The sequence below is a fragment of the Suricata suricatta genome, chromosome 9, assembly GCF_006229205.1.
Source record: "Suricata suricatta isolate VVHF042 chromosome 9, meerkat_22Aug2017_6uvM2_HiC, whole genome shotgun sequence".
Classification (NCBI taxonomy): domain Eukaryota; kingdom Metazoa; phylum Chordata; class Mammalia; order Carnivora; family Herpestidae; genus Suricata; species Suricata suricatta.
In genome coordinates this window covers 109,071,426-109,093,732 of record NC_043708.1, presented here as the reverse complement: position 1 = coordinate 109,093,732, position 22,307 = coordinate 109,071,426, and the positions used below count along the sequence as shown (strand labels likewise).

At 42.6% G+C, this 22,307-nt stretch overlaps 1 protein-coding gene across 4 annotated transcripts in view; it reads left to right on the top strand.

Annotated features, from left to right (window-relative positions):
* The first annotated feature begins 1,499 nt into the window (after positions 1-1,499).
* The window catches only part of ADPGK (ADP dependent glucokinase), a 33,925-nt gene continuing 13,117 nt past the window's right edge, over positions 1,500-22,307 (top strand). For 2 of the 4 annotated variants that reach the window (XM_029950613.1, XM_029950612.1), the window contains exons 1-3: positions 1,500-1,788; positions 8,638-8,863; positions 12,435-12,497. In XM_029950613.1, coding sequence (XP_029806473.1) covers positions 1,562-1,788; positions 8,638-8,863; positions 12,435-12,497 — 516 coding nt within the window. In that variant the 5' untranslated portion in view covers positions 1,500-1,561. Of the gene's footprint in view, positions 1,789-1,861; positions 2,079-8,637; positions 8,864-12,434; positions 12,498-22,307 lie in introns of those variants that run through there. The other 2 variants (XM_029950614.1, XM_029950615.1) reach the window with 2 other exon arrangements.

The following is a 22,307-nucleotide window of genomic DNA, read 5'->3' as shown; positions in this document are numbered from 1 at the left end:
AGTTTTGTGGCTCCACATAAATCTTACAGGCTCCTTGGCTTTCTTTTCCATGGCAGCCCAAATCTCTTCCTGTGTGAACATCTCCTTTGTAAATGCTGCTACAATCAGTTGGGCTGGGTGGGGTTAGCTAGGGGAAGGTAGATGGCCAGGATCTGGAAGTGTGGGTGATGTGGGGGATAGGGGGTGGGGGATGCGGGGGAATAAACCCTATCGCCCAAGATCAAAGCTAGGGAAATTAAGTTTCATTGCCAAGTCCAAGGTCAGAGGCAGAGTGGAAACTCAGACACAAAGCCAAGGTCAGGAGCCAGCAGAAGTGGAAAAAAAAATGAAAACAGGCCAAGGAAGAAGACCAGAAGGCATATGGTGGCCACTGAGAATGAGCTGACAACAAGCCTAGCTTCACAGGTTCCAACGTGGGCTCGGACAGCGAGGGTCCCAAAGAGGGAAATAGGGCCTACCTGGGTTGAAGCCTTATCACCAAGGGAAAAGAGGAGAAACCAGTGTTTCTTAACCCAAGTCCGTAACTTCCCTAACACTGCACTGTGTGCATTTGTGCATTTTTCTGTTATTGTTAAAGGGAACAGCGCCCTCCAGAGGGTTATCTGAAGGCTTGAATGTGAGCATCCCTCGAGGAGGGTCACTGCCGGCTCCTCAGTCTTGGCATGGGCCTCGAGTGGCCGGAGGCCTCGGCTACCCTCTAAAGGAGCAGACTCTCCCTGCCACGCGTGCCCCAGGGGCTTGCTGCGGCGCTGCTGCCGTCTGAACTAATTTCCCCCGGGACAGAGAGGAAGCGTTAAATCAGCGGTGGAGGATGGACACACATGCGGAGGGAAGGCTTAAAAGGGGGTGGGGGACGCTTGGGTGGCTCAGTCGGTTAAGCGTCCGACTTTGGCTCAGGTCATGATCTCATGGTTGGTGGGTTCAAGCCTCGCGTCCGGCTCTGTGCTGACAGCAAGCCCAGAGCCTGGAGTCTGTCTTCGGATTCTGCGTGTCTCTCTCTGTCTCTCTCTCTCTCTCTGTCTCTCTCTCTCTGTCTCTCTCTCTCTGTCTCTCTCTCTCTCCCTCTCTCTCTGCTCCTCCCCTGCTCATGCTGTCTCTGTCTCCCTAAAAAATAAATAAAACATTAAAAAAAAAAAAAGAGCGGGAGTGTAACTGGTTCCCCTCCAGGCAACTGCAGGCGCTGCTCAAATGGGGACACTGATAGGCTCAGAGGTTAACGTGAGCTGGGCCCGCTTCTTCATAATCCGTCCGTCCGTCGTATTGGAAAAACAAACGTGCCCTCGCCCCTCGGGTTTGGGGTCCGGTCTGGAGCTCTGCGGCGGCGCGCGGCGCCCGGCTCCGCTTTCGGGCCTTTGTCCAACCTCCAGCAGGGCCCCGCAACCGCGCCCCCCAGCGCCAGAGTCCAGACCGGAGGAGGGGGGCGGAGCCCGGCTCCCAGCCCGCCCCCGGGGACCACGGCGCACCGCGGTGACGTGGCGCGTGCGGACGTCGGCGTACGCTGAGACGGAAGAGGCGCGGGCCGGGAAAGGAGCTGGCTGGCGGCTGCGGCGCCTCGGTCCCCATGGCGCTGTGGCGCGGCTCTGCGTACGCCGGCTTCTTGGCGCTGGCGGTGGGCTGTGTCCTCCTGCTGGAGCCGCAGCTGCCCGGCTCGGCGCTGCGCTCGCTGTGGAGCTCGCTCCAGCTGGCGCCCGCGCCCTCGGGACCCAGCTCCCCTGAGGGCCGCTTGGCGGCCGCCTGGGACGCGCTCATTGTACGGCCGGCCCGGCGTTGGCGCCGCGTGGCCGTGGGGTGAGTGCCTGCGGGGCCTGCGGCTCTGGGTCTCTCCAAGGAGGTGCGGGCGCTCCGGGCCTCCTGGGGCCACCTTGGCGGAGTTCGGGCGGCTGGGGAGCTGGGAGGTCGAGCTGCGCGGAAACAAGGGTCCCCAGATGTCCGCGGGAGGCCCCTCGGCGCTGGTGTCCACGCCGGCTCCTTGACGAGAAGCGTCGGACGTCTGGGACGAGCCCCGTTCGTCGCTGCTGCAAGGACTCACCAGACTGCTTTTTGCTCTCGGCTAGCCTCTGCGTCCCTCTCTCGTCTCGGTAGGACCCGCCTAATAGCCTCTTGCAAATCCCGCGCAGCCTGACACCCTCATGTTCCAGTCTCCTTCATTCCTGTTTCAGCTCTTCTGCCTTTTCGCGGTCAAAAACACCTGCTTCTTAAAGACGCTTATTCTCCTGCTTCTGAACTTCTATAGTGAGTGGCGTGGTCGCTGCCATTAACTGCCGACTTTATTTCCCTTGTTTTCCCTTCCTGAACGTTCGGGAGACCACCGGTCTACTGAAACTACTCTCTCAAAAAACTCACTGGTGACTTGTTGATTTGCTAGTTCAGCTGCCCTTTTTTTAGTTTTCATTTCCAACTCTCTGCAGTCTTCCAGGCTTTAGCGCCTAAAGAGATTCTCTTCTTGAAACTCTCTTCTTCCCCTGACTTCAGCGAAATGGCATATATAGAGTTCTCCCAACTCAGTGCCTCCTTTCTTTGTGTTCCTCTCCAAAAACGTATTCTCTTCACACTAACTTTAAACCCTGGCTGTGTTCGACTTAAATATCTTGCCTTCACCATTAAAGCCTCATAGGAAAGCAGGCCGTCTGTGAAGTGCTCTGCTGGGTTTCGTGAGTGTGGGGGAAGGCTAAAGTAGAGCAAAGTTATCCTGAAGGTTAGACAAAATAATCGTGTAATCTGGCATGGTGTCTGCTGTAAAGAGCACTCAAAAGTCAGCTAGCATATAGATATATTTTTAATATCAGTATATTGTTTCTTGGGATGTGTTCCCATTTACCTCTTCTTTCAAGTTCAGGCCCTTTCATCAATTTCCTTATCAGCTGCTTAATTGTCCTCCCCGGTTTTGTGCACATTCAACAAAAAGCATCACCTACATGGTATGTGTCAGGTCTGGGCTAGGTTCTGAGGATACAGAAATGGGTGAAGCAAGATCCCACCCTCATTTGTTGAAGAGAGATACATTCATTGTGAGTGCTCAGGCTGCCATAACAGAATACCGCAGGCTGAGTGGCTTAAGCAATAGAAATTTATTTTCCCACAGCTCTAGATGCTGATAGTCTCAGGTCAAGGTGAGGTGCTGGCAAAATTGGCTTCTAGTGAGTCCTCTTTTCCTAACTTGCCCCCCTTCTCACCGTGTATCCATATGGCCTTTCCTCTGTGCATGCACACCCCTGGTGTCTCTTCCTCTTATATGGACTTCAGCCCTCTTAGGTTGAATAGTTTCTATCTCCAAAAACAGTCACATATGTGTTTAGTGCGTCAACATACGAATTGGTGGGGGACAGGGGCACACAGCACTGTCTGTAACAATTATCTAAAGTGCTTTGCAGAACTAGTGCTAAAAACAAGATAGCCTTTTGTCCTAAAGGATTACTAATTCTTCTCAGGATGAGGTTTTAGAAAATGCTCCATCTGAGAAGGTAATGTTACATTTACTATGGGTGAATCACAGATTCCCCCCCCCCCCAAACTTGGTAGCTTAAAACATGGTTGTTTTATTATCTTTTCTGGTTCTGAGTTCAGTTCGGCTCTGCTAGGCAGTTCTCACTTGCGGTGTCACGCCGCTTCAGTCAGGTGGGGCCTGGGACTGGAATCCTCTTGAAGGTTAATTGTGGTTGTCAGCTGCAGCCTCAGCTGGCGTTTTCTCCTGGGTAGGCGTTCTCTCCATCTCCGTAGCTTCCTCATAGCAGGGTAAGGAGACAGAATGTCCCAAGACGACCAGGCACAAGCCTTAATGCCTTTTACGACCAAATCTTAAAAGTACCTAGCGTAACTTCTGCCACAGCCCTGGGTCCAGCTGGTTTCAAAGGGATGGGACTTAGAGCACATCTTGATGGGAGGAGTATCAACATCACATTGTAAAAAAGAATGTGCAATGGAACATCTTGTGGCCGTCTTGGGAAAATATATTCTGCTATCATGACTGCATGGGGTAGGCGCTGGAGAAGAAATGGGATTTCTCCGCACAAGGGTGGGGGAATACGTCAACCAAAGCTGAGAGAACCAAATGTGAAGTACACAGTTTGGGAACAGCAAATTGGCCATTTTGAGGGCAAGGACCTTATAGTAGAGAGAGGTTAGTAAATGATGCTGTGAAGGACCTATGATATCAGGGTAGGTGGTGGGAGAGCAGTAAAGGTTTATAAACAGGTAAATAAGACTAAGTTCTTTGCTGAGAATAACTGGTAGGAATGTAGAGGGTGGGTTTTGAGCCATGGCTCTAACCCGATTGACAGTTTCACATCATTTTTGTGAGTAACAGACATCCGTTGGTAACATTTTTCATTACCCGAAAGGGTTTTAGCCCTAAAGATGGTGATGTGCAAGGAGCAGGCGAGAGAAGTTGCAGTACTTGTACTAGACTTTCATTTGGGGGAGGCGGTGTTGTACTTTGACTTCTCAGGAGAACACACACATTCACACAGTTTAGTGTGTTTCGTAAGAAGGAAAGTCTTGACATCCTGACCTTAGTTAAGAGGCCGTTGTAGGGTCTGGATGAAGGGATAGAAAAGTCTCTTTTTTGTGTGTGTGTGGTTTTTATTCATTTTTGAGAGACAGAGAGAAACAGTGCAAGCAGGGAAGGGTTGGAGAGAGAGACACACACAGAATCTGAAGCAGGCTCCAGGCTCTGAGCTGTCAGCACAGAACCCAATGCAGGGTTTGAACCCACAAACCATGAGATCATGACCTGAGTCGAAGCTGGATGCTTAACCGACTGAGCCACCCAGGCGCCCCAGAAGAGTCTTTTTTCATTGGCAGTGATAGTAAACGTGAGATTTGTTAACAGGTTGAGTGTGGTAAAGAAAGGCAGTCCAAAACTACACGTTTTTAGCATTGGGTATTTTATAACCTTATTGTCATCCAGTACCAGAGTCACAAGGTAAGCTGGTTCTGGCTCCAACCATGTTCATGCCACATTATTGCTATAAGAGATTAAGAAAAGGGAACACGTTTGTGTTGAAAGGTAACAGGTTGGATTTCAGAGGAGGGGCATTGTACCTGCTTGTGGGATTTCAAATGAAGCCGAGTCCTCAGCTGACAGGGAGGCTGAAGTTTAGGAGCATTATTGAGGAGCAGGCTTGCAGGCTTTGGAAATGCCAGTAGTTAGGTTGAGGTCAGAGACTGGATAGGATCGTCCTGGAAGAGAGCAAGAAAGGAAGGAAAATGGCAAGGGTGGAATTCTGGGACGCACCAGCCCATGGGGCTGGTGGAAAGGACCCAGAGAAAAAGTGGATAGGAGGAGTTCCAAGGTCAGTAGCGAGCACAATACCATACCTTCCTAAAATGTGCCCCCTCCTCTGCTCCAAAATCGGATTCTGGTGCCTGAGACCCATTGGGGTGAATCATGAACCTAGTGTTCATTCCCCAATACCTGGCTTTCCCCTGACCTTTGAAGCCTGTCTTACTCCACTCCTCTGTTCAACTCTCCATTCTAACTAGATCCACATTCTTACTGCATCCAGACATAAAGGTAATCCCTTCATCTGCATCTATGCTTGTGCACGCTGCCTGCAAGGGCTTCAGTATCAGATAAATCTGGGTTTGAAATTAGGTTCCTCCATTTGTGACCTTTGGAATGTTAGCCTCCAGCCTCAGCTTTTCTCAGCTGAAAGCAGTGGTGACTACTTGCCTATCGTACTGCGTTTTGCAAAGTGGTGTGATTTCTCTGAAAATGTCTCCCTTACATGCATTGCTTCAGAAGTGCCAGCCTTCTCTCTCTGCCCAGAGCACCATCCAGAGTTCAGCCCAGGGACCACTGCCCCTGCCCCTTTGGATTTCTCTTCTCCGCACTTCTGCATCTGGTGGTTATGATTGCCTATTGTAAATATCTCAGGTATATGGTGAAAGCTAGGAAGAACCTAAGGAAACATTTTACAGATAATGAACCAGAAAGGAGGTGATGAGAACCACCATCTTGCCTTTAAAGAACTTACAGTCTAGAAGGGGAACTGTGCCCCCCCCCCTCCAAAAAAAAGCTTCTGGAAGTTCAGGCTCCCCTGCCCTTGTAGCCCTTCCTCTTGTTCGGATGTTCAGTATCTGTGGCCTTGCTTTATTTTCCAGTTATTTCGTCTGTGTCTTCCTTTCATCCAAATTCACATTATAATCTTTTATACCTTTCTTACTCAACTGTGAAATTCTCTCTAAAGTCAAATGAGCATAATTTTGTGGTTCTTTTGCTCCCTCCCTCTCTTGAGTTTCCCAATAATAAAGCAATGTAGGAAATGTGCTTGTTTACATTTTCAAATGTTGTTGAATTGAGGTAAGTGCAGAGGCAGATTTTTGCTCTGGTTAAAGGGTAACTAGAAAGCACATGGAGAAGTACTTACTAGTTTGGTGTCTGGCACAGATGCTCAGTGATCTTTTTATTACTAAAAGCTACTGAATAACATGTTTTCCTTCTATAAGATTTTTCCCCCTTAGTATTCATGGCATGATTAAGTTGCGGGGTGGAAAATGTTCCTATGGTAGTTATATTTTTTTTAAATCAAAATTCTGTTAGGTTTTGTCTTGTGTTGCAAAATATGCTGAATATTGTTCCAATTTAAAGAATCAAACTTGGGGCGCCTGGGTGGCTCAGTGTGTTAAGCGTCCGACTTCAGCTCAGGTCAAGATCTCACGGTTTGTGAGTTCAAGCCGAGCCCCACATTGGGCTCTGTGCTGACAGCTAGCTCAGAGCCTGTAGCCTGCTTCGGATTGTGTCTTCCTCTCTCTCTGCCCCTCTCCTGCTTGCACTCTGTCTCTGTCTGTCTCTCAAAAATAAATAAATACTAAAAAAAAAAATCAAACTCTGTTCAAGAGTATCCGGTATTCTATGGATATCCATAGGTATGATATGGATATAAAGGTAATGTACTTGTGGAAGTCGCTGTCTTCAAATATGGGCATCCCTCAGTGTCTGGACTTTCATTCTCCAATCTCAGTACCCAAATCCATTGGGATACATTTTCTAGATATCACTCTTTGGTGGAAATAGGGTCTCTCACTATCCAAACTTGCACTGTCTGAAACTAGGGAACCTACTTGAATCTGAGAGCCAGGGATAGTATTCCTATTAAGAGTCTTCCCTTTAGACATATAATGTTGCATCCAGTAGAAATAAAGAACACCATGTATGAGGTGGAATTTAAAGCATGGGATCTGTAGGGGAAAAATAAAGCCTCCTTATGATGAGGGTGTAGTCAGTTTGTATCACTAGGAGGTACAAACTTGCCTGTTGTAAACCTTCTGTCTAGTCTACATATGAACTTTTAAAAAATTATATTGTTTTTCAATTATAAAAGTAATACATCCCTATAAAAATTAGAAACAAATCTAGTGAAAAATGAAAGTCCTCTGCCTTACCCAATCCCATTTCTCTTAGAGGTTACCACCATTAATGACTTGGTTAATTTCCAGATCTAGAGATTTTTTTCTTAAGAGACTAGAAAGGAAACATTGTAGGTATATTCCACATTAGAGTCCAATCCTTTGGGCCTTCTTTATTGATGATTATACTTTCTGGTTCCGAAGCTGCTTGGATTTCACCTGGAAGCCCAGCCCCCTTTTCACCAGGAGCTATTTGTTGGCCTGCTGTGGGCCTGGGTCCTCTCAGAGGCTTATGAGCTGCCTGTTCAGTCATTTAGCCCCATTGGCAAGAATGACATCCCCAATAGGCAGAGGCAGGAATAAAGGTGACTGTGGGGTGGGGGGCAGGGGGTCCTCATCTAGCTACCCAAATTATTTGACTCTTCTCTTTTAAGGGATGGCTGTTAGTAAAGTAACATTAAAAATATAAGCCAGAACTTTTTTGTGCACACATGGGAGAGACGCCATGCCAGACAACCATAGTGCTTTATAATTTGAGTCTGTAGAGCCAACCAGGTGATGCAGCATTGGTTTCTTACGAGCCCTTTAAGGTCATGGATTGGTCCGGTGAACCCCTGCCAAGTGATGAGTTGTTACAAGACTGCAGGTGTGCCTGTCTTTAAAGCAGCACTTAACTCTTTAAAGAGTTTCAGCTGGGAGTATTTAGACATTTAGGTGTTTAGTGTCTTACCACCTTCCGAATGTGTCTTTGGAAGGAAGCTGTCTGATACTTGACTTTTGACCAAAACTTACATTTTGCTTACTTTGCACTAAGCAGTGTTCCTAAGCATATATTGTCTTAATCTTTAAAACAGCTCTATAAGTTAAATACCCATATTACACCATTCTGTGAATGAGGAAATTGAGACACAGAAATTTGATTTGCCCAAGTCACAAAGCCAGTATGAATACAGACAGTTTGGCTCTGTCAGCATTTTCTTAGAAATGCTGTATTTGTGTCATCGTGATATCTTTGTTCTAAAATGCTGAGCACTTGTCTTCTCTTTGTAGCTTCTAAAGATTTGCAAACCTCTTGAAAAGAATCCTGTTTTCCGATCCTAAGAAATATTCTGGCATACTTCCTTCTGCCGCCTTCTGTGTACTTCCAGTTAAGGTTTTCAGATCCACTTCATTTGTTTTTCTGTTTAAATACAGTTCCTGGAAACATTTCTAGGTTGTTAAATGCAGACTAGCTGCCCTGGTGCTTCTGGTTTTTTCTTTCACGCTGTCTCTTTTCCTCCTTCCTTCCAGAGTCAATGCCTGTGTGGATGTAGTGCTCTCAGGAGTGAAGCTCTTGCAGGCGCTTGGTCTGAGTCCTGGGAATGGGAAAGATCACACCATCCTGCATTCAAGGAACGATCTGGAAGAAACTTTCATGCACTTCATGGGGGAAGGAGCAGCAGCTGAGCGCTTCTTCAGTGATAAGGAAGCTTTCCATCACATCGCCCAGATTGCATCAGAGCTCCCAGGAGCCCAGGTCTGTTTGGTTCACCAGCAGTAAATTAAGAGAAGGGGGGAAAAGATACCTTTTTGTATGGTTCTTAGAAGCAACTGATAAACTTTTCCTTCATTCTCTCCCAAGGGTGATTGTTGGGAATCCAGTTCTGCTGCATTTTCCTGTTTGTAGGACTGTATATCTGAACTTCCAGTAACTCCACTGTTTCCAGTCGGTTCAATTCAGCCAACATTTATGAAGCATAGTTACTAAGAGTTTGGTTCCGGTTCATCTATTAAATTGCCCTTTTTTCATATTACCCAAGTTTAAGGTGGGAAAGATACCTACCTCTTAACTTGTTTGGGTATTGTTTGTGGCTGATAACGTGGAGTAATTATAATATGACTGAGCGCCTCCTCAGCAGAATAAGGCCAGATGCACAGAGAACAGGTTGTAGCTTTTGCATCGCAAGGGAGAGCTGGATCCTCACCTCTGCCCTAGTGTTCCAGGCTCCTTACTTCGGCGTTACTGACACTTAGGGTTGGATAATTCTTTGTTGTAGGGGCTGTCCTGCACGTTGTGAGCTGTTGTGAGCACCTCTGCCATCTACCCATTGGAGGACAGTAGCACTCCCCTCCTTCAGGGTGTGACAGTTAAAAATGTCTCCAGACATGGTCAGCTGTTTCCAGGGTTAGGGAAGCAAACTGGTTGAGAATTGCTAGTCTAGCTCAATGGTCTCAGACCTGAAACACAGAATCATTTGGAGGGGGTAATGAAACAGTTTCCTGGGCTCCACTCCCAGAGTTTCTGACTCAGTAGATGTAGGAGGGGACCCAAGAATTTTCTTCCCTTCTGGGAAGTATCCTAGTTACACTGATGCTGTTGTTCTGAGAACTTTGTTTTGAGAACCCCCAGTCTGCAGGGTAGAGCCTGTCCGAGATGGAGAGAGCTTAGAGGGCCCACGTGGTCCAGATACTTTCTTGAGGTTCACATGGAGTAAGAGGCAGTGGTGGGCCCAGAGACCTCAGGCTCTCACCCCAACATACCTGCTGCTGCGTGTGCCCTCTCACCGCCTGAGGCTGAATATTGATTGTTTATTTTAGCACCTCTCCATCCCCAGTACTTCTTACCTAAAATCTTCCCTTGGCCAGTCACCCAATCTGGACATGGTTCTTGCTAGGGGAGCTCTTAATGCCATTTGTAATTGGTACCTTTCACAGTCCTATCTTTATGACCACTTTTATTTTGAAAACTCTTAAGGTTTTAAAGGTTTTTTGTTTTTTGCTTTTTTCTTTTGAAGCTTCCCATTTGGACATTAGAAGAGGGCATGGGTGTTACCCAGCTGAGTTTGTAAAAAGGACAGCAAGCTGTTAAAATGTCAGCTACGATCATTTTTACAGCTGAGCTCAGTAATGAGATTCTGATCTCTTATGAGCGAATCTTGATAGTTATAACACCATGATAGGTGTGCTGCTAAAAGCCTTTATGACTATAGTATTTAAATCACTAATTCAATTTCTATTCTCTTTGGCCTTGACTCTGCCTTTTGTTTCATAATGCAAAAAAAAAAAACAAAAAACACATTTTTCCCCCCACAAAAACTTCACCTAGCTTTTTGATTGTCTAAGTTATTTGTTAAAATTATGAAACCTAAAATGTATTATTTACCTTCCACCAGAGTGACACTTAATTTGGAGTCTTTTCAGACTCCTTTAAACTGTAAGGCACATTGATAAAACAGCAGTTAATAACTATTATATGACAAATCTAAAATCCACTTCATAGAATCTTAATATTTTCCCCCAAGATTTTTAATAAATTCTTTTGGCCATCACTGTCAGATAAAAATTAATACTAACATGTAAAAAGACCAAATTTTAGCCTATATATTACAGAGAGCTTTAAATTTACTTACAGGAAGCTGTTACTGTTTACCTGAATCTGGAAATTGGTCAACACAAAGCTTAGGATGAAAGGGATGTCTTGAATCTAGAATTGTTTGTTTAGTCTGTGCCTCTGCATGTGACTGAGGACTAGAAGGTGAGACGGTGGCATCCCTTCCAGGCAAGACTCTTGATGAGGCTTTTCAGTTTCCCCAGTAAAGCATCAGTCTTAACTCCTACCTGTTGGGTGTCCAAAGCACATGGATCCATCCTTGGCAACATGGAGTATCAGCCTTTTTTTTTTTAATGTGTTTTATTTATTTTTGAGAGACAGAGAGACAGTGCAAATAAGAGAGGGTCAGAGAGAGAGGGAGACACAGAATTCGAAGACAGCTCCAGGCTCTGAGCTAGCTGTTAGCATAGAGCCCGACGTGGGGCTCAAATCCATGAACCATGAGATCATGACCTGAGCTGAAGCCAGAGGCTTAACCGACTGAGCCACCCAGGCGCCCCTGGAATATCAGCCTTGAGTTGTCTAATCTCTATCGCCAGGTCTGCTGCTGAGGGAGGTGGTGTTTAGGAGACATTGTTCTGTGTTAAGGCCTGTTACCCTTAGATTTGCTCCCAGGAAGGCCTTTGCTTTTGTTTTTGTGTTTGTTTTTTTAATATTTTAATGTTTATTTTTGAGAAAGAGAGACAGAGTACAAGTTGGGGGAGGGGCAGAGAGAAAGGGAGACAGAGTCTGAAGCAGGCTCCAGGCTCTGAGGGGTCAGCACAGAACCTGATGTGGGGCTTGAACTCATGAACTACGAGATCCTGACCTGAGCTGAAGTTGATGCTTAACCAAGCCACCCTTCAGCTTTGTGTTTTCTAACACATCTTTCTTGAAACTGAGCAACAGACATTCACTGAACGCTTATTATAAGAAGCCAGTCCTGCCCTGAGGGAGCTAGTCATGTACCCAGATGAGAGTAGCCCGAACGGACCAGGGCTGGAGTGGAGGTTTGAGTATAGGGGCAGCCAGGGATCTGTAATCCTGTCTGGGAGCGGGGCTGTGGAGGCTCAGGTGGCAGTGGGGTAAGGGGGACAGAAAACATGGCAGAAGACGTGAGTGCAGCTGATTCTTGAGAAGTAATTGGGTATTTACCAGTGCCCGAGAAGGGGCAGGCATCCTGAACAAAGGAAGCAGCGTGTACTAAAAGCACAAAGACCTAGGAAGGCAGACTCAGTTGCCAGCATGGTGTGGGAGAGAGGGGCAGGAGAGGAGGGAGGGGGGTGCAGATAACGAAAGGCCTGTGTGCCTCACTCAGGAGTTGGATTTTCGTTCATTGTAGTATCTATTGACTGATTTTTAGGAGAATGACACGATCGTGCATTCATTTTAGTAGGGCTGTAGTGTAGAAGATAAGATCTGTCCACATTTTTCATATTTCCTTTATCTGTTCTGGCTTCCTGGAAGCTCAAGGCCAGATTTGATCCACAGTTACAGCAGTTACACTGATTTTCATGGTTGGTATATTTGGGTTTTTTTCACCTTTGCTTGTACTTCGTTGTGTTGGTTAAACTGTGAGGTTAATGATCTTATCAACCTCATCTGTGTGGCATTGTTATAAGTAGCCTCAAATTTTTTGGAAAAAAATGAACTATGAATTCAATAAATTTAAAAATTATTAAACTTGAGTAACATAGTTATGCTAAAATATTGTCTAATAATTTGAACTATCTTACAGCACTATGTAGGAGGAAATGCGGCTTTAATTGGACAGAAATTTGCAGCCAACTCAGATTTAAAGGTAGGTCAAATTCCTAGCTTAAAATCTCTTTCACTGGTGTTTTCAATAAATTAAGGGGCAAGAATGGATATTCACTATATATAGGACCACCTAGTATGTGCCAGACCCTCGGTCTCTTGTTAGGAGGCAGTAATAGTAGGACAGTGGTAAAAGCTCATGCTTTTTCAGTGCTTACTGTGCGCCTGATGGAGCTTTTCATAGGTTAGCTCAGTCCTGGCAACAGCTGAGGCCAGTTGGTACTGTTGTTGGTGCTGTAATTGTCTTGCTTTCCACATAAAGCTGGAGGCATAGAGAAGTTCACAGCTAATCAGAAGTGGAATATTCTAACCCAGGATCCTACAGCCCATGTCCTTAAATACTGTATCATTTGATGGTTAAGAGCCTGTGGGCTCTGGAATCAGGACCTCGGACTGGGGAGTACACAGTGACGAGAGAAAATGTAGATGACGGTATTGATGAGGCTGGATCCAGAGGGCTGGAAAATGAAGGCCTCCGGTGGAGATCAGTGGTGGTGTCTTTAAGTCTTAAAACATTTGGTTTAAATAGAATTAAAAATTACTGCTCTGTTCAAAATAACATAAGTAGGTTCTCTGAGTGGAATGGATCTAAAGGGGGAGGGCAGCAAGGAGGTTATTGCTGTTGTCCTATTGTAAAATGGATTAGAGCAGCCACAAGGGGAGAAATGATGTATCTAAAGACTACTAAAATGGAATCATTTCTATGTGAGGACAAAGAAGACAGACTTAACAAAGATGATTCTGGAGTAAACAAACTTGAGAAGTGCAAAATAGATGTAGCTACTGATGACAGGGATGGGGAACTGTAAACAGTCCTCAAGTTTGAGGGAACCAGCCTGAAAATAGAAATACAGGTCAGGGGCACAGATTCAAGACCCCAGAGATATACCCAGAAATACAGGTAATCAGCTGATTGAGGGGGGAAAACTCATATGGAGCCACACTCTACACCAAGAAATGGATGTGCACAGATGTGGAGAGCATGTTAAAGTGTGAACATTGCATTTTAATAAGAATTAAAGTTCTCGTGAAATATGAAGGTGAAAATACAGATTTTTTGCAGCCACTGGCTTTGTAAGTAGTAATTAACTCCCAAATAGAGATTAGAAATTCCAAAGCTGACTTTCAGAAATATCACCAGGTAATAGATAGATCAGTTATAAACTCATTAGAGCCCAGGTTCTTCCCATCAGACTCTTGGGCCTTCAAAGGCCACCTGCCTGACCCTGAGAAGTAATTCTGGCCTCTGAGCAGACAGTACCCTTAAAGTCCTGGGTGAATACAAGATTGACCTTTCACCATTGACCTCTTCAGAGAAGAGCATTTATTGTTGATTTCTGGAAAACCTGGGCCTAAGACAGGTCCAGTTGGAAGGTAAATCCTGGTAAAAGGTATCCTGGTAAAGTAAGCCTGGCCTTAGCAGGACACTGAGAAAAGAAAAGGGACACCTACACAATCATCACAACAGTCTGAAGAAGTAAAGTATTATTACCCTTATAGACATGAGAGAAGCGGTCCAGAGAGGTTAAGTTATGTGCCCCCAGGACACCTAGCCAGTAAATGATTGAACCAGGATTCACATTCCAGGTCTGCCTTGACCTCACCACCCATAATGCACTCAGATTTAGTTTAACCTGATGAAATGCTTCTCAACTGGACAGAGTGATCATCTGAGAAGAACCAGAGATTAAGGGCTAGGTAGGTATTTTCCACAGGTAATAATAACTAACACTTACATAGTTCTTACTAAATTCAATGCCCTATTTTATATGTGCTTTATATATATATTAACTCAGTTCATCTCTTAATGCCCTATAAGGAAGTCTTACTATCCTAATTTTATATATGGGAAAAAAGGCATGGAGAAGTTAGAACTGTTCAAGGTCACACTCCTGGTAAGGGACAGAGCTAGAATTTGAACCCAGGTAGTATAGTTCCGGAGTCCACACTCTTTTTTTTATAATTTTTTTAAAATTTTTTATTTATTTTTTATACAGAGAGAGACAGAGCATGAGAGGGGGAGGGGCAGAGAGAGGAAGAGACTCAGAACCGGAAGCAGGCTCCAGGCTCCGAGCTAGCTGTCAGCACAGAGCCCGATGCGGGGCTCGAACCCACGAACGTGAGATCTGACCTGAGCCTAAGTCGGAGGCTTACCCGACTGAGCCACCCAGGCACCCCCGGAGTCCACACTCTTAATCACCATGCCATATTGTGTTTCAAAAGTAGACCTTGGTGAGTTAGGCAAAGGCATATTTAGTGAAATGGTGGAATAGAAACCAGATTGCACGGAGAAAGAATGCATTTAGTAAGTGCATTTATGTTATTTAGCCAAGAATTAGGAATAGATGTTGGATTTTGTTAAATACTGCTTCTGCATCTATTGAGATGATTGTAGGGTTTTTGTTTTTTAGTTTGGTATGTGGTAATTAAATTGGTTTTCAAATGTTAAACCGACCTTGTATCCTTAGGATTAACTGCACTTGGTTCTGATATATTTTCCATTTTATCTATTGCTAGAGTCAGTTTACTAAAATTTTGCTTTAAAAATTTACATCAATTTCCGTGAAGGATATTGGTCTGTATTTTTCCTGTATATCTGCCTGGTTTTGGTATCTAGGTAATACTGAATGAATTAGGAGATACTCCACTATTTTTAAAAAAGTTTAAATAGAATTGGTATGATACTTTCCTTAAATGTTTGTAGAATTCACTGGTGAAACTCACTGAGCCTGGAGTTTTTGATGTGGAAAGGTTTTTTTTGTTTGTTTGTTTGTTTTTTGTTTTTTGTTTGTTTTTTTCTTTTTTTTCCAATCAAGCTTCTCTTCTTTATTCCTCTGATGTGGAAAGGTTTTTAACAACACATTTGATTTCTTTAATAGATATAGAGAAATTCAGAATTTGTATTTCTGGTGTTGTCTTTGATAGTTTTATCTTTGAAGGAATTTGTGTCATCTAAATTGTTGAATTTATTGGCATAAAATTAATCATAATATTCTCTTATCTTTAAGGTATGTAGAATCTGTAATGATCTTATCTCTCTCACTTTTCATATTAGTAATTTATGTTGTCTTTTTGGACGGAAGGTCATCTTGTTGTGTGGGTTTTTTTTTTAAGTTTATATATTTTGAAAGAGAGGAGGAGATAGAACGTGTGCCTGAGTAGGGGAGGGGCAGAGAGAGGGAAAGAGAATCCAAAGCAGGCTCCATGCCCAGTGCAGAGCCTGACACATGGCTCAATTTCACAACTGAGAGATCACGATGTGAACTGAAATCAAGAGTCAGTTTAATGGACTGAGCCACCTAGGCACCCCATCTTGGGTTTTTTTTTTTTAATTGAAGTATAGTTGACAGAAAATAATACTGCAGCAAACAACAAGCATAAAATTAGTGTTTGCATTTTCTTTGGGTCCATACCCAGAGATAGAATTACTAGATCATGTGGTATTTATGTTTTTAATTTTTTGAGGAATCTCTGTATACGGTTTTCCATGGTAGCTGCACCAGTTTACATTCCTATCAGTGGTGCTCAAGTTCCTTCCTTTTTCTTCAAATCCTTGTCATTACTTTTTTGTTTCTTTTTGGATCCTGGCCATTCTGAGATGCATGAGGTGATCTCTCATTGTGATTTTGATTTATGTTGCATTTCCCTGATGTTTAGTGATGTAGAGCACCTTTTCGTGTGTCTGTTAGCCATTTGTATGTTTTTTTGTTTTTGGAAAAATGTCCTCTGCCCATTTGTTAAATCAAAAAAAAAGTTTTTTGGTACTAGTTGTATGAATTCTTTATATATTTTGGATACTAACCTTTTATCAGACAATCATTTGCAGGTATCTTCTCCCTTCAGTAGGTTGCCTATTCATTCTCTTGATTTCCTTTGCTGTGCAAAAGTTTTTAGATTGATGTTAGTCCCTATGTTTATTTTTGCTTTTACTGCTCTTGCCTGAGGAGACAAATCTGAAAAATATTGCTAAGACATCAGTCTTAGATGCTAAGATGTCTGGTTTTTTTCAGGACTTTTATGGTTTCAGATCTTAGATTTAGAAGGCTTAATGTAATCCATTTTGAGTTTAGTTTTGTATATGATCTAAAAAACTGGCCCGGTTTCATTCTTTTGCATGTAGATGTCCAGTTTTCCCAACTAATTTATTGAAGAGACTATCTTCTCCTCATTGTATATTCTTGCCTTCTTTGTCATAGATTAATTGACCATATAATTGTGGGTTTAGTTCTGGGCTCTGTTTTGCTCCATTGATCTAGTGTCTGGTGGGTTTTTGTTTTGTTTTGTTTTGTTTTTTTAATTCTAGTGCCATACTGTTTTAAGTACTGTGGCACTGTGCAGTATAGCTTGAGATCTGGGAGTCTGAGCCTCCACCTCTGTTATTCTTTGTTAAAATTGCCTTGGCTATTTGCAGTCTTTTGTGGTTCCATATAAATTTTTTTCATTATTCTGGTTCTGTGGAAAAATGTTATTAGTATTTTGATAGGGATTGTGTTGAATCTGTAGATAGCTTTGGATAGTATGATAGACATTTTAACAATATAAATATTTCCAATCCATGAATGTGGTGTAACTGCATTTATTTGAGTCCTCTTCAATTTCATCAGTCTTACAGTTTTCAGAGTACAGGTCTTTCACCCCCTTGGTTAAATTGATTCTTAGATAACTCCTTTTGACCTCATTGCAAATTGGATTTTTTTTCTTAATTTCTTTTTCTGCCTGTTACCATACAGAAATGAAACCGATTTTTGGATATTTGTGTCTTGTAACTTTACAGAATTCATTTATTAGATCCCACAGGTTTTTTTTGTGGAGTCTTAGAGGTTTTCTATATATAGTATTGTGTTATTTGCAGATTGTGACAGTTTTACTTCTTCCTTAACATTCCAGATGCCTTTTATTTTTTTTTCTTGTCTGATTGCTGTGGCCAAGACTTCCAGTACTATGGTGAATAAAAGTAGCAAAAGATGCATCCTTTATCTTATTCCTGATCATGCAGGAAACGCTTTTAGCTTCTCACCATTAAGCTTGACACATGATGTTAATTGTGGGTTTGTCATATATGATGGTCTTTATTATGGTGAGTTATGTTCCCTCCGTACCCACTTTATTAAGAGTTTTTATCATTAATTTGCAAAGTGCTTTTTCTGCATCTGTTGATAATCATATGAGTTTCATCCTTCATTTGGTTAATGTGGTGTGTCACATTGATAGGTTTGCAGAAATTAAACCATTCTTTTGTCCCTAGAATAAGTCCCACTTGGTTGTGGTGAGTGATCTTTTTAATGAATTTTAAATGCAATTTGTTAATATTTTGTGGAGGATTTTTGCATCTATGTTCATCGGTGACACTGGCCTTTAGCTTTCTGTTTTGGAGATGTCTTTGTTTTGGTATCAGGGTAATCCTGGGTTGGTAGAATTAATTTTGAAGTATTTCTTCTCATCCTTCTCCTCCTCTTATTATTGTTCTTTTTATAGTTTGAGAAAGAAGTTGTAACTGCTCTTTAAATGTTTGATAGAATTCACCTGTGAAGCCATTTGATCCTGAGCCTTTTTTTTGGTTGGGAGTTTTGTTTTTTTTTTTTTTTTTTTTACTGATTTGATTTCATTACTTCTCTTTCATTTCTGGCTTTGAGTCCTCTTTGTTTTTCTTGATCATTCTGGCTATCAGTTTTGTCACTTTTGTTTTTTTCAGAGAACTAACCCTTAGTTTCATTGATCTTTTCTATTGTTCTTTTAGTCTCTTTAATTTATTTCTCCTCTGATCTTTGTTATCATTTCCTTCCTTTTACTAACTTTGGATATTGTTTGTTATCCTTTTTCTGGTTCCTCTAGGTCAAAGTTAAATTATTTGAGATTTTTCTTGTTTGTTGAGTTAGACTATATTGTTATAAACTTCCCTCTTATAACTCCTTTTGTTGTGTCACAAAGATTTTTAGAACACTGCGTTTCCATTTTCATTTGTCTCAAGGTATTTTTTTTTTTCAAGGTAATTTTTTTTTTTTTTAAACTTCCTCTTTGTGGGGCACCTAGGTGGCTCAGTTGGTTAAGTATTTCACTTCAGCTCAGGTCATGATCTCACAGCTCATGACTTTAAGCCCCACGTCAGTCTCTGTGCTGACAGCTCAGAGCCTGGAGCCTGCTTCAGATTCTGTGTCTCCTTCCCTCTCTCTCTTTCTCTCTGCCCCTCTCCAATGCACACACATGCGTGTGCTCCCTCTCTCACAAAAATAAACATTAAAAAAAATTTTTTTAATAAAATTTCTTCTTTGATTTTTTTGTTGGATGATTGGTTGTTTAGTAGCATATTTTGCCTCCACATGTTTGTTTTTTTTTTTCCTGTCTTTTTCTTGGAGTGAATTTCTAGTTTCATACCATTGTGGTCTGGAAAGATGCTTGATACGATTTTAGTCTTCTTAAATTTATTGATACTGTGGCCTAACATGAATTATCCTGGAGAATGTTCCATATGCCCTTGAAAAGAATATGTATTCTGCTGTTTTTTGGTAGTGTTCTGTATATATCTATTAAGTCCATCTTGTCTAATTTGTCATTCAAAGCCATATTCCTTCTTGCTTTTTGGTTTGGGTGATTTATCTGTTGACGTAAATGCAGTGTTAAAAACCCCCTTCTATTAATGTATTACTGTTAGTTTCTCCATTTATGTTTGTTAATATTTGCTTTATATGTTTAGGTCTCCTATGTTGGGTGCATGGGTATTTACAATAGTTAAATCCCTTGTGGGATCATTATGTAATGCCCTTATTTGTCTTGTTAAAGTCTTTATTTTAAATAGTCAATTTTGTCTTACATAAATATTGCTATCTCAGCTTTCTGGTTTCCATTTACATGGACTATCTTTTCCATCCCTTTACTTTCAGATTGCATTTATCTTTAGGTCTCAAGTGAGTCTCTTGTAGGCAGTATATTGATGGGTGGTGTTTTCATCCATTCAGTCACCCTTTGTTTTTTGATTGGAGCATTTAGTATATTTACATTTAAAGTAATTATTGATAGGTATGTACTTATTGGCATTTTGTTTCTTGTTTTCTTATTGTTTTTGTAGTTATTCCCCGTTCTTCTCTTGATCTCTTCCTTTGTGATTTGATTATTTTCTTTACTGTTATGCTTGGAATTCTTCCTCTTTATTTTTTGTATATCTGTAGGTTTTTGGTTTGTGGTAACCATGAGGTTTGTATATAACATCTTATGTATATAGCAGTCTATTTTATGTTGATGGTTGGACACATTAAAAAATTTTTTTTTTCTTAATGTTTTATTTAATTTTGAGAGAGAGAGAGAGAGAGAGAGAGAGAAAGACAGCGGGGCCAGGGGAGGGTCAGAGAGAGGGGGAGACACAGAATCTGAAGACAGGCTCCAGGCTCTGAGCTAGCTGTCAGCACAGAACCCAACGCAGGGCTCGAACCCACAAATCATGACCTGATCATGACCTGAGCCGAAGTTGGGTGCTTAACCGACTGAGCCACCCAGGTGCCCTGGACACATTTTTTTAAAAGCCTTAATTTTTATTCCCCTCCTACCCCATGTTTTATGTATTTGATGTCATATTTTACATTTTTAAAAATTTTGTCTTATAACTAGTTATTATAGATATAGTTGATTGTATTATTACTGTCTTTTGTGTTTACACTAGCTTTATAAGTGACTAATCTACTACCTTTACTATATGTTTGTTTTTACCAGTGAGGTCTTTTTCTTTCATAATTTTCTTCTAATTATGGCCTTTTTTTTCCACTTAAGTCCTTTAATATTTTATAAAGTCAGTTTAGTGGTAAATTATTTTTAACTTTTGTTTGTTTGGGAAACTATGTTTTCTTCAATTCTGAATGATAATTCTGCTTGGTAGAATATCCTTGGTTGTAGCCTTCTTCCTTTTAGCTCATCAAATATATTGTCACTTCCTTTTAGCCTACAGTTTTTGTTGAAAAGTCAGCTGATATTCTTATAGATGTTCCTTTGTGCTTAACTAGTTGCTTTTCTCCTGTTGCTTTTAAGATTCTCTCTATATCTTTAATTTTTGGCATTTTAATTATTACGTGTCTTGGTGTGGACCTCCTTGGCTTCTTCATCTTGTCTGAGGCTGGCTGTGCTTCCTGGATGTGGATGTCTTGTTTCGTCTCCCAGGTTGGAGAAGTTTTCAGCTCTTATTTCTTCAAATAACTTTTCTGCCCCTTTGTCTCTTCTTAGACTGGTCCATTCTGTGTCTTGCAAGCTGCTGTGGATTCCCTCTAGTGTATGTTTCATCACAGTTGTTGAGCTCTGATTAGTTCTTTTTTATGTATTTTCTGTCTCTTTGTTGAAATATGCACTGAATTCATCTGCTCGTCTTCCAAGTTCAGTGAACATCTCTATGACCATTACATTGAACTCTTTGTCAGGTAGATTGTCTGTTTCATTTGGTTCATTTTTCTGAAGTCTTGTTCTTTCTTTGAAACATATTTCTCTGTCTCATTTTCTGTCTCCCTGTGTTCCTGTATATTAGGTAGTTCAGCCACATCTTATGCTCTTGAAGGTGGTGGCCTTACGTAGAAGGTATCCTTTGGGGCCCAGAAGTACAGTCCCCTCTGGTCAAGCAGGATCACTCTGGGGTGTCATCTGTATGGCTGCACACATCCACCTGTTGTGTCTGGGCTGCAACTGCTGTAGGCAAGCTGGTGGGTGGGCTTTGCCTGGCTAGCTCAGAGGCCTAGCCTGTGAGGGATACTGGTGGTTGGGTTGGCCTGCCTCTGCCTGGGGCAGGAGTCGCTTTGGAAGATCACAGATCCCAGCTGAGGCTGCCTACCAGGTGTGGTGGGGCAAAAGCCACTTCAGAGGGGTGCCTGCCAGGGTGGACAGGCTGGGCAGAGGAGGTCCGGAGGGGAATGTGGGAAAAGGGTGAGCAGTTATAGTGCTGCCACTACTGCTACTGCTGTAGTGTAGATACTGCTAGAACTTTTTCTCTCTGGTGTCAGGCCAGCTAGGCTGAAGGAGGGCAGAAAAAAAAAGGTACCTACTGATGGCTTCTGTTCCCACAGAAAGTTCCTGCAGATCCCTGTCCCTCCAGCACGTGTCCTAAAATTAGTCAGTAAATGTCTTCTATGGCTCAGATGCTTTCCAAACTGTCTCTGCACTGGGTCTTGGAGTGATTGAGATTCTGTGTAGGTCCTTTAATAGTGAAGTCTCCATCTACTATAACCTTCCTGCTCCCCTAGAGTCAAGCCCCTCTGGTTTGCAAAGCCAGATATTATGAGGCCTCTCTCTGCAGTGCAGAGCCCTAGGGTGGGGAGTGCCCAATGTAGGGTTTGCACCGCCTCGCTCCTCAGGAAGACCTCCACGTGTGTGATAATCCCTCCCGCTTGCAGCTCAGCACACAGGCAACTTGGTTCACCGCCAGGCTGTGTGTCTCTTTCCCTTCCGCCCTTCTCAGTATGTCTTCTTCCTTTTGTCTTTAATGTGGAAGAGTTCTACTGATCTTTAGGTCATCCTCAGGGAGAGTCACTCTAAATGCAGTTGCCACCTCAGAGTGTCTGTGGGAGGAGGTGAGCTCAGGATCTTTCTACTTTGAAGCTTCCCTTCATGATCTCTTTTTTTCCCCTTGATCAGTTCGCTTAGAGGATTATCAGTTTTATCGATCTTTTCAATAAATAATGAGCTTTAGGTATTGATTTTCTCTATTTTTCTCTTTTGTATTTCATTAGTTTCTGTTTATGTTGTTTAACTTGCTCTTTTTCTGTTTTAAGGTAGAAGCTGATCGTTGATTTGAGACTTTGTCTGATATGGGGGTGCAGTGCTATAA